The sequence below is a fragment of the Giraffa tippelskirchi genome, chromosome 4 (assembly GCF_054371585.1).
Source record: "Giraffa tippelskirchi isolate mGirTip1 chromosome 4, T2T-mGirTip1v1.2.pri, whole genome shotgun sequence".
In the NCBI taxonomy this organism is placed as follows: domain Eukaryota; kingdom Metazoa; phylum Chordata; class Mammalia; order Artiodactyla; family Giraffidae; genus Giraffa; species Giraffa tippelskirchi.
Window position 1 is genome coordinate 210,986,022 of NC_137278.1, and position 14,694 is coordinate 211,000,715.

The following is a 14,694-nucleotide window of genomic DNA, read 5'->3' on the forward strand; positions in this document are numbered from 1 at the left end:
CGTTTTTAAAATCAATAAGCCATTTCTGATGCTCTGACGCGGGCTCTGACCTTATTTAGCCGCTGATGTGCTGGTTCTTGGCGTCGCTGCTCAGCGTCAGGTCCCGGGCCTCGCACCCGCTGCATGCAGTCCAGGTAATTTCTGTCCCTTTGCCGGGGGACCTGGGAGGGGCTGCGGGGTGGGCTTCAGCAGATGGCCTCCGGGGGTCCCGCCCGGCACAGCCCCCATTTCTTTTCATCAGGAATTAGCAATAGTAACTACCTCCTGGGGCCTTGGAGAAGGAAATGGCAACCCACTCCAGTACTCTTGCCTGGAAAATTCCATGGACGGAGGAGCCTGGTAGGCTATAGTCCATGGGGTTGCAAAGAGTTGGACATGACTGAGCAACTTCGCTTCACCTGGGGCTGAGGCAGGAACTGGACCAGACCCGGGGCACAGAGGACACGCCAAGTGAAGGTCAGCACGTTGCTCCCGCTGCCACTGCTGTTAACACCCCCAAATCCTCACCCTGGAGTCCCTTTCTGAAAAGTGAGGTGCGTGGGATGCAGGGAAGTCCCCCCGCAGCTCTGCGGACCCTACAGGGTGGCCTGTGACTCTGGGGGCAGGGGGTGGGCATTGGCCGCAGCTCAGCGGGAATCCCAGCCTCCCCTGCAGAGTGGGCGTCACACCCTAGGAGGTAGAGCCTGGACGCAGGATGGGGACCCCCAGGGCCAGGTCACAGCCTCGAGGGCCATGGTACCCCATTTCTGGGCCCTGCCCCGCAGGTGTGTGTCTGGTCATCGGGGGTCAGCATGGGGCCGACTGCTTCTCCACAGCAAGAGGGGGTCCCTCCCAAACTCTGCAGAACTCCTCAGGCCTCCGGGGCCCTGCCCTTGGGCGGTGCGGCCTTTCTGCTCCTCTCCTGACCCAGCCTCTCTGTGCAGGGCGTGGTGCTGGGGGCCCTGGGTGGACCGCAGGCCGGCACCTGGGACAGCTCCACGTCCCGGGGGCACAACCCCCTCCAGACTGAGTGCTAGGCTGGATCTGGCCTCCCCTCCCCCCAGCCAGACCGTGGCCCCTGACCTTCAGCCATTTCTCTGACATTTGGCAAACAGTGTCGGCTGCCACCTCCTCCTCGGAGTCTCAGCCGGCTTTTGTGCGAGCTCCGTGAGGATGCCAGCAGAAAAGCGGCCGATCCTCACCCCGGGGGTCATTTGCACGTTTCTCCAGAGGGAATCGCAGTGGGTGTTTAGGTTGGGAGGATAAAGGGGCAGTGTCCTGAGCCCCGCACGGTCTGTCTGGCCCCACCGGCAGCACGGGGGATGAGAACTGAACTCTTTCGGGGATGGGGGAAGCCGGCCCGGACGCCCGAGTCCCTGGACGCAGGATGCTGGGCAGTGATGCTTGCAGGGTCTTCCGGCGGCGGGCCTGCTCATCCCGGAGGCACCTCAGGTGAGCAGCTCGACAGGTCACTGCGTGCTCAGAAGGGGCTTCTCCTGGGCGTAGGCGAGGCCTGGCTCTCGTCACCTCTTGCCCCCACAACTGGAGCAGCCCCCACCCGCAGCAGGAGTGGCCGCCCTCTGGGCAGCAGTGGTCCTGGGACATCTGGTCTTGCTTCCAGCTCACGGAGCAGGCGCGCCAGCGTGTCGGCTCCTGGATGGACAGCTTCTGCGGGCCCAGAGGTCAAGGGCAAGGAGCCCCCTGGGGTGGGGCAGCGGCCGGCTGGTGTCCTGCTGTGTGTGGAGGTGGCTCTCCCACCCACCGGTCCTGGGCAGCCCCTGCCAGGACCATGTCGGGCTCCTTCCTGCGGGCTCCTGAGCCTGGCACTGCTGGGAGGGCTGTGCAGACGGCTCCCCGGCTGTGCTCCTTAGAAAGAGCGCTCTGCCGGGAGACGGGGTCTTGGCCTGGGCTCCCCAAAGCCGCCCGAGGTGAGGATGGGCCTGCACATGGTCTGGGAGTTGCCTGGAGAGAGTAGCTGGGAGGTGAGAGACGGACGTCAGGAGGCGAGGCGGTGAGTCGGAGGGAGGCCCACAATCCCCGACCCGGGCAGCTGAGCTCCGCCTGGTGGGGACAGAGGGAGGCTGCTCCCCGGGGAAGGAGCAGAGACTGTGTCCAGCGCCTGGGCACGTTGGGGGTGGGGATGGCTGTCCTGGAGAATGAAGGCCGGCCTCCGGGGGCTGGTCAGAGGCCGGGCCCGGGCTGGCTGGGCTGCGGATCAGAGCGAGGCGTCCCTGTGAGTGGTTAGGGACATGTTTGGCTCCTCAGGTTGGTCCTGACTTGGAATCGGGAAAAGAAACGAGGGAAGTGGAGGGTCACTGATGGCTGTGGGGCGGGCTGGGGGCCAGAGCTCCCTTGTCGCGTGTGGTCCAGCCAGTGTCTGTATAATGTGACCTGCCTCCTAGTGGCTGGGGTAGGATGCTCGTCAGGGGTTGGAGCCTGGGGTGGTGGGATGGGATGGAGCAGGAACCAGCCTCTGCCAGGCTGGAACGTCTCTGGGGAATGCTGGGCACGGTCAGGGGCAGGCGGGAGACTGTCTGGAGCCCCGGATGCGCCCGTGGCCTCGGGCTTGGGTCGGACTCGGGAACATGTGAGGACCCTCTCTGGAGGCCACGTGTGGGGGCCCCCCTCAGTGCCGGCTGCAGGGATGGGCTCCCAGATGTGCACGGAAGAGATGATCCCAGACCCGGCTCCTGTCACCACAGCGGCGGCCGAGAAGCCTCCGGTTCTTGCCTGAGCAGCAGAAGATGCTCAGCCCCAGCAGCAGCTACCGGAGCTCTCAGAAGGCCGGGCCAGCCCTGCCCCGCTGCTGGCTCCGCCTGCTTTGAGCCGAACCTGGCATTTTTCTCCCTCAGGTGGAGACCTTTTGGTCTGCATAGAAGCCTCGTTATTCTGGGCTCTCAGCTTCTGGAAGTCCTCAGTCCTCTTAGACTTCGGTCTTGCCGTCCACCCAGCCCCGTGCTCAGCCGCCAGGAAGCCCCTCTTGGCCCTAATCACAGCATGTGCCTCCCCGGACTGGGACTGCCCAGGACCATCGTCTGTTTCCTCCAGGAGAAGGTTCTGGAGAAAGGGTCTGGGTCTCATTCCCGCCTGGATGCTCCTTGCTTGGACCAGAGTCAGACACAGGTAGGGGATGGGTGGATGTACAGATGGGTGGATAGAAGGATGGAAGGAAACACAGATGAATGGATTGGTGGACAGGTAGATGGATGGGTAGATGAATAGATGTGAGATAGATAGATATGATGAATGTTCAGATAGATGAATAGATGGATGGGTGGATGGATAGTTGGGTGGATAGAAGGAAATATGGATAGGTAGATAGATGGATGGATGGATGGAGGACAGGATGATAGATGATGGATGAGTGAATAGATGGGTGATGGATGGTGGGTTGATGGATGTACAGATGGATGGAAATACAGATGGGTGGATAGAAGGATGGATGGATGAATAGATGAGCGATTGATGCCTAGATGGATGGAAGGATTGGTGGGTGGATGGACAGATGGATGAACACATGTGTGGATGGATGTATAGGATGTGCAGTTGTGTAGAGAGAACAAAAGACTTATGGGTAGATGGATAGAGATGTGGGTGGATGGATGGATGGATGATGGAATGAATGATGGATGGGTGGGTGGACAGATGGAGGGATGATGGATGGAAGGATGAAGAGCTGGATGGTGGGGGGTGGACTGATGGATATACAGATGGATGTGATGGATGGGTGAAGAGATGAAGCAGCTCTGAGGATGTTACAGCCTCTTCTGGTGGCGAGGGCTGCCGGGTGGTCCAGCCCTAGCCCAGCCCCTCCTTGCCTGTCTCGAGGCAGGTCCTGAGCTCCTGAGCCTCTGTTTCCTCAGCAGCAAGTGGGGGACCTCTGCTTCAGGAGGTCACTGTGAGGACCACTTGTGATAAGGGGCCCAGGGCAGGGCTCCCGCTGTGACCACAGTCCCGCTACTGGTGCCGGGGCTGCCCCGTCTGCTCTCCTGCCCTCCTCTGCCCGCCTCTGTGGCTCGGAGTCTCGTGCTTGTTGGCACGGTGGATCCCGTCGCCTCCTTCCTACCTGCCATGTGGCGTCCAGTCCCGTGGTTCTGCTGCAACCATCACTCCTCCCTGGAGGAAGGCACTCCTGTTTTCTGGTTTCAGAGGTTTCGTTATTAATAAAGAGAGGCTCCCCAAGTCCTGTGTGCCTCGTTGGACAGCCGCAGTCAGCTCCAGGTGTTCTGAGGATGTGATTTTCAGATTTAGGGTTGGGACTTCTTGAATTTGACTATATTGCCTCAAGGACTCTTCAACAGGAACTGACTGTCTTTAAACGAAACCAGAACCTCCCTGTTTGCTTCCTAGAGTGGCAGGTGGCCGCTCACTTGGCTTCTGTGAGCTGGCCACACTCCGGCCTCCTCCAGCCCCCGAGGGCCCGGGAGGGCAGCATGTGCGTAGGTGTTCTGGGGACCCGGAGCGCCAGGCTCCCCCCATGGGCAGCAGTTCCCTTCCGGGCTCATCAGGAGATGCGTTGAGCGAAGGGGAGGTATCAAGTTCACCTAGGGTGTGAGAGTGAGGGCTACTGCGTGCGGTGACCAGGCGGGGCTTCGCAGGAGAGGACGGGGCCGCAGCGGTCAGGGCGGGGACCGGAGGCGCACAGGTGTTGCTGCAAGGCTGGACAAGGGGAGCCGCTGGGCCCTGGAGACTGTCGTTGCAGGGGGCACGTCTGCTGCTCCGTGAAGCCCCGGACTCCCGCCCGCCTTCCCACACCCCCCCCCAACATCCTCTGAGTTCCTCCTCGGCACCTGGCACCAGTGGGGAGGTCCGTGTGTTGCTAAGCTCCAGGGCTCAGCCCTGCTCCCTCAGAGGCCCGGCCACAGCTCTGGGGGCTGGGGGAGGACGCAGGAGGAGGGCTCAGCCCGTGGTTCCTGCCTGAGCCTGGACGATGGTCAGCTCAGACACCAGGGGCTCAGCAAGGGGCCCTCGAGCAGGGAGATGAGGGCCTGGGCGCTCACCGTGAGCGGCCGTGGTGCCGGGCACGGGGGCTTAGTGCTGGCCTGTGGGTGACAGGAAAGGGGGTTTCGCTGAGATCACACACTTCTGGGGGAGCTGGGTGCCCACAGAAGAAATGAGAGTGAGAGAGGAAGCACTCCCGACCACACAGGCTGAGTGTGCTGGAGGCTGAGCCTGGCCCCTGGCCCCGGCCATCCTGCAGCCCAGCGGAGAACGGACATCCACACTGGCCCCCGCCCCAGCATCCCTGCCGCCCTGGCTCCGCTAGCAGCCTTCACATCCGCCACATCCCCCCTCCAGCCTGCATCGGCCCCACTCACTTCTGCTCTAGAGACACGGTCTGGTCGCCCCCGCCTGCCCCCCGCCACACCGGGTATAAAGGACCGAGGAGGCGGCCCTGCCGGGGAATCTGCCCTCCATGTGGGATCAGAGCTTGAGCTCACAGCTTGCATTCTGGGGCGACCCCAGACCAGCGTGGCCTGGCCCATGTCACTGGGGCTCCCACAGCGACGCACGTGCCCCGGCCTCCCTGGGGTCGGGCATCGCCCCTTCCATGCGTGCAGAAGGGGACGGACGGAAGGGGGCCGAGTCCAGGAGGTGCCATCTGCCCAATTAGCTCTAGTCCGAGTCCCGAGCACTCATGAGGGATCGAGGGGCAGAGGGACTGACCGCTGGCCAGTGGTTCCACAGCTGCTGACCTGAGCCCGGGGCCCCCGCCCAGGCCCCTAGCCCCTTTCTTAAGCTAAGGGCCCCCCCTGGCTGCTGGCTTGACCCCTCCCCCGGCACCATCGCCCTCCCCAGAGCAGGAGTGTGTCCCCAACAGGGTCACACGGTCGAACACGATCTGAGAGGGGCAGCTGGGCATGGGGTCCACCCCTGCTTGACCCCGGAGTGCTTAAGTGGGCGCGGAAACAGGCAGCCCCACTCTCAGGGCTCAGCCTTCCCATCTGCAGGACGGGCATCCTCGCACAGTGCTTAGCACAGTCCTGGGACGTGGTCGTGGTCACAGGTGCTCAGGAGACCAGTGGACGTGTGGCCGTGCTTGGTGGACACACAGACCTCTGCTCGGAGGATCGTGCGGCCCTAGGAGTGCCTGGTGACCGCAGGGTCTGGCCTGCCCTGATGAATGAGGGGTGCCTGTGGGTGGTGGGGGGCTGCAGTCACCAAGGTGGGGACAAGGCTGAGGCAAGCAAGACCCCACTTTGGACACACACAGGCCTGGCTTCCACACGGTATCTGGAGCTCCAGGAGGGGGGCTGCAGGAAGATGGAGCTGGCCGTCCTGTCTGTTCTCAGGTGCTCGGCATGTGGCTGGGAACTGCCGGCGCCCTCCAGGGTGGGCGACCTTTCCTACTGAGTGAGCCCACTGCTGGGCGAGCCCCCCGCTGAGGTCTCCCCTCCCGCCCTGGTCTCTGCCAACTCCACCCGATCCCCCCCCCCAGCACCTCCTAGAAGCCACGCCAGATCTTTTCTCAGCTGACCCCTCTGGTCCTATTGCCTCAAAAGTCTCCACAGGGAGGCCCCCACCTTGTCGCCACCCACCCAGGTCTCCCCCATCGATTCCAGATGGCATCTCCTTAGATACCCAGAGTCGGGCCCAAGTTGAGCTTGTCTGAAACAAATACTGCACCCACTCCCCGGTCTCATACATCTGCTCCCAGTATCCAGGCCTTCTGTAGGCCTTTCCAGAACCATCTCTAAACCATCGCCGGCGTCTAACCGTTTCCGAGTGTCTCCCCCACTGTTTGCCCAGCCATCTGGTTACTGGCGGCCCTCCCTGGGGACCTGACGGCCTCTTCTCCTTAGGACAGCCGCGTGGTCCCGGTCCAGCCTTGCTGCGAGCACGGAGTGCCGTGGCTTCCACGGCATGAGGGCTGAGCCGGGATTCCCGAGCATGGCCCCGCCCTTGCGGAGCTGCCCCGGGTCTCCCCTGCCCGCTTCTCCGTGCCCTCGGCCGTTCAGGGGCCGTGTGCTCTGGGCGTCAGTTGGGTCCAGGCGCCCTTCCGTTCTGGGACTGCTGGGATGCACGTCTGGTGGTGAAGCTGGAGCCCCCCAAGGACCCCAGGGCCCTGGGGTGGGGGTGGGGGGGTGGTTGAGCGCAGGGTCCCCTTGTGAGCAGGACGGCCCCTCCTCGGCGGACAAGCCCGCCCTCAGGCAGCAGGAGCGTCCAGGGAAACCCTGCTTTTTGTTCCCCCACCCACTCGTTGCGCTGACTAACTCTTCTTGTTGACTGGGGCTGGGTCCCTTAAAGTGACCCGCAGGCCTACGCATGCAAACAGGGCTCCCTTTCCAGCCGTCCCCACAAGCCCTGGCTTTGGTCCCAGGTGAGGATGAGGCCCCAACTCGGCCCAGTCTGCCCTCCAGGCCTGTTCTCCTGCCCGGACCCAGAAGAGGCAGAGCTTCAGCCCCGAGTCCTACTCCTTCCCACAGCATCAGCGGCCCCCCTAGGCTGCCCTGGATTCACCCCAGTCCTGCCCTCCAATGCTTCCCCCTCGTGGCTTCCTCTGCCTGTTGCCTCCCATTTTCTTGTCTGGCACGCTCACTGGCAACTCGGTCCCCTCTGAGAACTCTGGACTCCAGTCTCCTGGCCCTGAGCCTCCCACCTGCTGCGTCTTCCAGGTCCTCCCCCTCCTAGAAAGCCACGCGACTCCCTTCCACGCAGGTGACCTCTCTCCACCAGCCAAGGCCAGCCCTCCAGCCCCTCCTGCTCTCACGGTCTTTAGTTGTTAGAGTGTGTTCACACTTATTTAAAAACATAGCTGTGACCATCTCTATTTTGTTTATATCTGTATCTCCCTCTATAAATACCACTTCGTTCTCTTCAACAAGTGCAGACTATTACATTATATGGACAGAATGCAATTCATTTACAGTGTTTTTATAATACTAGGTTTTCTCAAATCACAGAGCTTAAGTGTCTCACATGTTAGGAAAAAAAAAAATCAAGTAACAAATGGAAAGCAAGATTCTGCCTTGGTCTTTCCCACATCCTGACCTTTTCCCCAGGGACAAAACCGTTCATCATCTGGGCCTTCCTGCTGTGATTTTTATTATTTATTTTTACCCAATGGTATGGCTGTAAGTGCTGACTTAAATGTTTACCCCTTGACTCACTGCTTCTGATCAGCCTTGTCAGGAAATGGTCAGACATGCATGATGGCTTAGAGCTAGTTCCAGGGCAGGGCCTCAGCACCTCTCACTCTGAGCCAGGAGAAATCAGAAGGCCCACTTCTACACCACCATACCTTCCCTTGTTTCGTATAATTTGTTTAAAAAGTCAAGGTTTAAGATGTGTACTTATCTTTCTACCATAAACATTTTTCTGAGTTTTGTCTATTTGTGGATTTTAAAACAAACAGAGATCGGTGTCATTTACAATACTACTTTGTAAATATGGTTCAGCAAAGATAGCAAATTTGTGACCAGCACTATGAAGAAAGAGATGTAACATTTTATAGTGAAGGTGTTACCAGTTAAAGGAGATTCTTCCAAGTGTGAGGGCCTAATGTGTTTTTAAGCACATTCTTTACAGCTTATTTCACTTCTAAAGAATCAAAGACGCTAGATTTTCTTCAGTCTCCTATCCCTGCATCCATCTCCTCCATTCCTTTTTCTGCTGGGATGTCACCATAGGTCATTTTGCTGCTGTGGACACATGGCTGTCAACTGAAGTCTTGTGCACCCTCAAATGGGAACCGCGTAGATGGTCTAGCTGGGTATAAAATTCTAGATGCTAAAACTTTTCTCTTTAGCGCCGAACGACCTGCTCCGGGGTTTTCTAGAAGCTGTGTTGCTAGGGGAAACCCAGCGTCCGTGTCTGACTTCCCAGAACATACCTTTTTTCTTCTCTTCATTCTGCCGGCTTCTCGCATTTCTTGGGTCCTGGTCTGAGTTAGACTTATTCTGAGTCTGGGGGCTGCCATCCAAGGATGTGTGTTTGGTTGTCTGAATTTCCTAATCTCTGTTGCCTTTTTCCTTCTCCTTTAAACTTCCTATAGAGAGACGTTTGACACCTTGCATGTTCCAGCTTTTACCGACCCTCCCACATTTCCATCTACTCTCTTGTTCTGCGAGGCATCCCTTACTTTCCACTCCTGGTTTCCACCCATGACCGTTTTACTGCTCAGGTATCCCCTGGAGCCCCTAGTTGGTTAGTCTTATTGATTCTCAAGACTTCCTTCTTGTTTTCCTTCCCTTTTTTTCACAGTAACTTATTTTCTTTCACTAGTGCACATTCTCTCAAATTTCTTCTAGAATGACGCTATTTGAATTATTATTTGTATTACTTTACTTTTCTTTGAGTCATTAGTGATTTCCACCCCCCCACCCCCGCCCAGGGTCGTATGTTTAGAGCACACATGTCTTGGGTTTCCCTTCTCTTTCTGCAAACAGCTGGTGGCCCTCCTGGCCAGCTCCCCTCTCGACAGGAATAAATGCGGAAGTGAGTAGAGTCACTGGTCACTGACTGTCACTCTTGTCCTGTTGACCCAGCAGGCTTCTCGCTTGACCAGGGGAGCTGACCGCAGGTTCTCTGGGAGCAGGCAGGGCACATGGACAGATTAGCACCCTTAGGAGGAGCAGCAGAGCTGGTGGGCAAGCAAGGTTCCTGACTGGCCTGATGATGGCGAGCGGCAGCCTGGAGATGTCTGTGCATCCGCCTCCCAGGGGATGGTCCTGCCTCTGACCCCTGTCCCTGCCTGCTGTGGATGACCAGAGATGTCCACTCTGCCCTCTTCGCCTCTCTCTCACACTCTCCCTTTCTCAGGAGATCAGGAGGCCCCAGGCTCTGGGTGTCCCATGAGCCTTTTTGGCAATCTGGTGATGCTTACGGAACCCTTCTCAGAACAGCATAAAAACATACAAGATTACTAAGAAAACCAATTATATCGAAATGCAGTTTTATCAAATGTTGGGAAACCTATTTTGATACAGTAATATGTTTGCTTCCTTATTAAAACATTACATAAAAATGTCTGGCAGTGGGACAACCATAATTGGAAGTCAGGGTGATATTTCAAGCTATCTGCATGAGCTGTAATGTGATATGAAGATTCCTGCAATTTCTGGTAGTGACAAAAATCACAGTTACACCTAAACTCTTGTGTTTACTGCCTACGTGCCCAACTGAACGGAATGTCAAGTTTCAGCTAGAGACACATCAAACAAAAGGCACGTCTTCCACACCCAGTCCGTACCTCCAGCCCTCTGGGCCCCTCCCCAGGCAGAAGACTCCTCTCTCTTTGGACAGCACTCTTGTGGCTCTGGCCTGAGCTACCCTTGCCTGACAGTAGCTCGCTCCACAACTCCCACCTGTGAGCTCCTGGCCTCTGCTCCTGGGAGGCATGCTTCCTCCTCTGGGGTCACACATGCAGGCTCTGGAGCCCTGGACATCCTTCCAACACTTCTGGCTACAGCCTCTTCCCTTCTTACCAGCAAGTGGCTCCAGGACTTCCCACCCTTCCTGGCCTGAACACTGTCCTCAATTTGAGTCCCGGTTGGGGAGGGGGGCGATTCCCAGGTGGTGCTAGTGGTAAAGGACCCACCTGCCAATGCAAGAGACAATAGAGATGAGGGTTTGATCCCTGGGTCTGGAAGATCCCCTGGAGGAGGGCATGACAACCCACTCCAGTATTCTTGCCTGGAGAATCCCACGGACAGAGGAGCCTAGCGGGCTACAGTTCGTTCGGTCACAAAGAACTGGACCCAGCTGAAGTGACTGAGCGCGCGCACACACCATTGTGGCTTTAGCATTTGTTTGACGCATCTCTTTGATCAGACCCTGGGTGTCCCCTCCTGCGGTTCGTGTGTTCATTCGGACACCGTGAACTCACTTCCCAGTGGCGCTGTGGGCTTTTGCGGGGTGCACGGCCAATCCCCTCTTGGGGACGCCTGTCGCTGGCCTCCAGTTGTCACTGTCAGCCCTCTAAGGGCACAAGCCATGCCACACGTGCTGCCCTGTGGAAGGCCTTGGAGCCGGAGGATAATCTGGTCCCCACGGCGCAGCCCCTCCTGTTGCACTTGTTGAAAATAAATTTACACCACAGTTCTCTTTATAAACTCTCTTCTCTTGGTTCTCTTTACAGAAGGAGCTTCGAAATGGTTAGTTTGTAAAAGTTCCCCTGGGGAATGGAGAATACTTGCAATTTTCAAAATTTCCAGTAGTAGCCACCTGAGTGGGCACAGAGGAAGTCAGAGGCTGGCCTTGCTTTCTGCTTGAGGTCCCTTTGGGGTTCTGGGGGTGTGGGGTAGTAAGCGCCGGGCGATCCTCGAGCCTTCTGAGGGGGACAGCGCAGCACCAGGTGAGGACTGAATGCCATTGACCTTGGTGGAGGTCAGGCTCTGTTCCGTTAGGAAGGGCAGCTCCCCAGAGGCTGCTACAGGGGGGTTTCCTGCAAAGTGCCTGGGGGTGAAGGCCAAGGAGGAGCCTGTTAAAGGAAATGGGACTCTGAGGGTCCATGCAAGGGGAGAGAGGGCCGCGCCCACCCACCCTGCCACCCGCAAGGCAGGGTCTGAATTGCTTGGCCTGTCTGAGGCTGCAGCCACTTCTCCAGCTAGGGGCTCAGAGCCAGTGTTCCTCTCTCGTGGACCATCCCCAGGGAGGGGTCCTGGCTAGTGACGCAGCCCGCCTGGGGGGTTGCTTCAGGGGTGGCCTCCCCTCTGACCTAGGGCTGGCATAGCACCTCAGGCCAGGTAGGCAGCGGCAACCTTGGTGCTGGTCCGGAGTGACTTGGTGTCTGTGACCCCAAGTGTGGGTGGAGGGCCCTGACTCACCTGACCTCCAGCAGCGCTCCCAGGACTGGCCGCTTTCCCTTCCTGCACACCAATGTCCCTGCAGGCAGGAAGCAGCTTGCTAGGGCCCCCTGGGGTCTGCTCTCCAGGCCTCAGGCTCACCAGGACCCTCCGGGGATGGGACCCTTTCCTGGGCTCTACCCACCCCACACGGTGGGGGTTAGGATCAGGCAGAGGCTCCCACCCTCATCCCCAGCCAAAGCTCTTTGCTGGGCATTTGGAATTGCATCTGAAATTCAATTCAGGAAAACAACTGCCTTGAGGCCTAGATACTGGCCTCTGGGACTCTGAACTGGGCACAGATACCCCGGCTCCGGGACTCAGAGTTGGTGAGGAAAACAGGCTGGTAGCGAATACCAGCGCTTCCCAGAGGCGGCAGGAGGCCGGGCCGGAAAAGCCCGCTCCTGAATCTAGCGCATCCCTGGGCTTGACTGGGCGCCCAAGCACCGAGCCGGCTGGCCTGAAGGATGGCACCTACTGGGGCCGGGATGTGCAGCGAGTGTGTTTCCAGGACGAGGTGCAGATTTTCAGAAGCCGCCGCGGGTCCCTCCTGGGCAGTGGCGACGCCTGGGCCGGGCCCCCGCCCCTCCGGGAGCCGTGGAGCGCGGGGGGGTTGGGCGCACCAGGGGCGCGATCCGCGCTCGGTCGGCCCCCGCCTCGGCCGCCTCTGCAGTGAGGCCCCTGCGCGCCTAGGTGGAGCCCGACCCGCGGTTTTCGGCCGGACCGGCCTCGCCTGACCCGCCGGCGCGCCAGGCGGGGGCGCTGCAGGGCGGCAGGGGTCCCCCGGGTCTCCTCCGCGGCCCAGTGCGCATCGGCGGGCCGGCAGGAACGCAGACGGCGGCGGGCGCGGACCGGAGTCCGAGCGCCGCGCGGCCCCTCCCGCCGCCTCCCGAGAAGGACCGAGCCGATCGGGCTGCGGGCGCGCGCCACGGGCCGGAGCGGCGGCGTCCCGCGGGCGAGGCGCGCATTGTCGCCGGCCCCACCTGTCGGCGCGGCCGCCACCGCCGCCGCCACCGGCCCAGCCGGGCAGGCGGCCCGCGGGAACCCGGGCCGGGCCTCGACCGGCCGCCGCGGCAGAGGCGCGGGCTCCGGGAACGCGGAGGCCGGCACCGTTCGAGGGCCATCGGGCCGCGCAAGTTCTCTGCCTGCGGGCTGGGCCCGGCCGCGCGGGCCCCGGCGGCGGCGATGGTGTGGCGGCCCCGCGCCCGGCGCGCAGCCCCGGCCCCGCGCTCGGTTCTCTGCAGCGGCGGCGGCGGCGGCGGCAGCGCGGCCCCCTGAGCTCCGGGCCGGAGCGAGCGCGGCGGCGGCGGCGGCGAGAGGAAGGCAGCGGCGGGAGGCGACCGGCGGTCGGGCCGTTGCGCAATCCACGGCCCGCCGTCCGAGCCCTGCCGGCGGCGCGGCGGTGGGGCTGATTCATGGGGCCGCGGCGGCCACCCCCCCGCGCCCGGGCCCCCGGCGCCCCGCAGCCCGCGCTGGTGGCCGAGCGGCCGGAGCGGCGGCCGCCGCGGCCCGAGCCTCGGTGCTAACCTCCCCGCCCCGCCCGCCCCCTCCCCGCGCCCCCGCCCGCTCCCCTCCCCCTGCCCAAAAAGACACAGCCCGGCTCCCGGAGCGGCACCTCCAGTCGCGGCGGAGCGCGGCGTTGGCGCGGATGGAGGGCGCGAGCGGGCGGCCGCGGCGGCTGCACCTGGCGGGGCGCTGATGCGGCGCCTGGACCTTCGCTGCTCGACTTGGGGGGCGTCGGCCGAGTGGGCACTCCGCGATGCAGCTCCTGAAGGCGCTCTGGGCGCTCGCGGGGGCCGCGCTCTGCGGCTTCCTCGTTCTGGTGATCCACGCGCAGTTCCTGAAAGAAGGTAATTGTCCCCCCGCGCGCCAGGCTTCCAGCACGTTCGGTCGCCGCCGCTGCGCTCGGCCCGGCCAGCCCGGCACCACTGCGGGGCCCCGGCGCCCGGCGCGCGCCCTGCCCGGCCGGCGCGGATCCCGCAGCCGCGCTCAGCCCCGGGTCCGAGGTGGCGGGCGGCGCGGGCGCGGCGGCTTCGGTACCTCTGGCGCCGCCGGGCCCCGGCCCGCTCCGGGGCTGCTGTGCCTTCCCCTTCCCCGCACGGCTCCTGGGCAGCGGCGCCCGGCCTCTGTCCGCCGGCTCTCGGTAGATGGCACCCGCGCTCCACGCTGACGGGCCAGGCGCGGGCCCGGGCGGAGGGAACCCCGGACGAGGCCTGCGCGCCCGCACCCCGCTCTCCGCGCCGCCTTCCGGGCGAGCTGGTGGCCCGCCGGCTCCAGAAGCAGGGGCTCGCCCGCCAGAGCGCCTGGCCCTGCACCAAGTCCGGCCCCCCGTCCTCCTCGCCTGCTTGAGAGCAGGGCTCGCGCTCCAGTGATCTCTTTCTTAGGACTTGGTTGAGTCGACCAAGTTGATGGAGGCATTTGTGGGAGGGGCGGCCCTGCTCCTGCTGTCCAGGGAAGGAGCCCCGGGGCTCGCATGGTGGGCGCGACCCGAGGACCCGGGGGATTCCTGGGAACTTGCTGGCTCGGAGGCCCGGGCTCCGGAGGGCAGCTGGGTGCACTGGGCTCAGCCCGGCCGCTCTTGTGGAACAGCCAGCCCAGGCACTCGGGGCCCGAGCAGCGCCCACTGCTGTGGAGGCCATGCCCTGGCCCCCAGGCCCCTTGCCCCCAGTGCTGCCCGGTGCTGCCCCGGCCGGCAGGGCACTCCAGCCCATCTCTGAGCTGCCGTGGCCCGGAGCGCAGGCGGATCCTCGTTAGCTCCTCACAAAGGACGGGTGTGCAGCGTTCAGCTGCTTTCCAGCCTAATTAACGAACTGCCTCTGGCTCTCCGGAAGCAGGTAGGTGTGGGAGGCCAGGCCACCCGTCACCTGCTCCTTCGACCGGGCGTCCATTGCCCACCCCTCGTTTTGGGTCCAGGCCCTGAAGGGAGGAG

At 61.7% G+C, this 14,694-nt stretch overlaps 1 protein-coding gene across 2 annotated transcripts in view; it reads left to right on the forward strand.

Annotated features, from left to right (window-relative positions):
• TAFA5 (TAFA chemokine like family member 5) overlaps window positions 1-14,694 on the forward strand; it is a 175,815-nt gene that overhangs the window by 62,466 nt on the left and 98,655 nt on the right. Inside the window, exon 1 of one of the 2 annotated variants that reach the window (XM_081597120.1) lies at window positions 13,059-13,615. The exons of the other annotated variant lie outside the window; for it this stretch is intronic. Coding sequence (XP_081453246.1) covers window positions 13,525-13,615 — 91 coding nt within the window. The 5' untranslated portion in view covers window positions 13,059-13,524. Of the gene's footprint in view, window positions 1-13,058; window positions 13,616-14,694 lie in introns of those variants that run through there. 2 annotated transcript variants of the gene reach the window in all.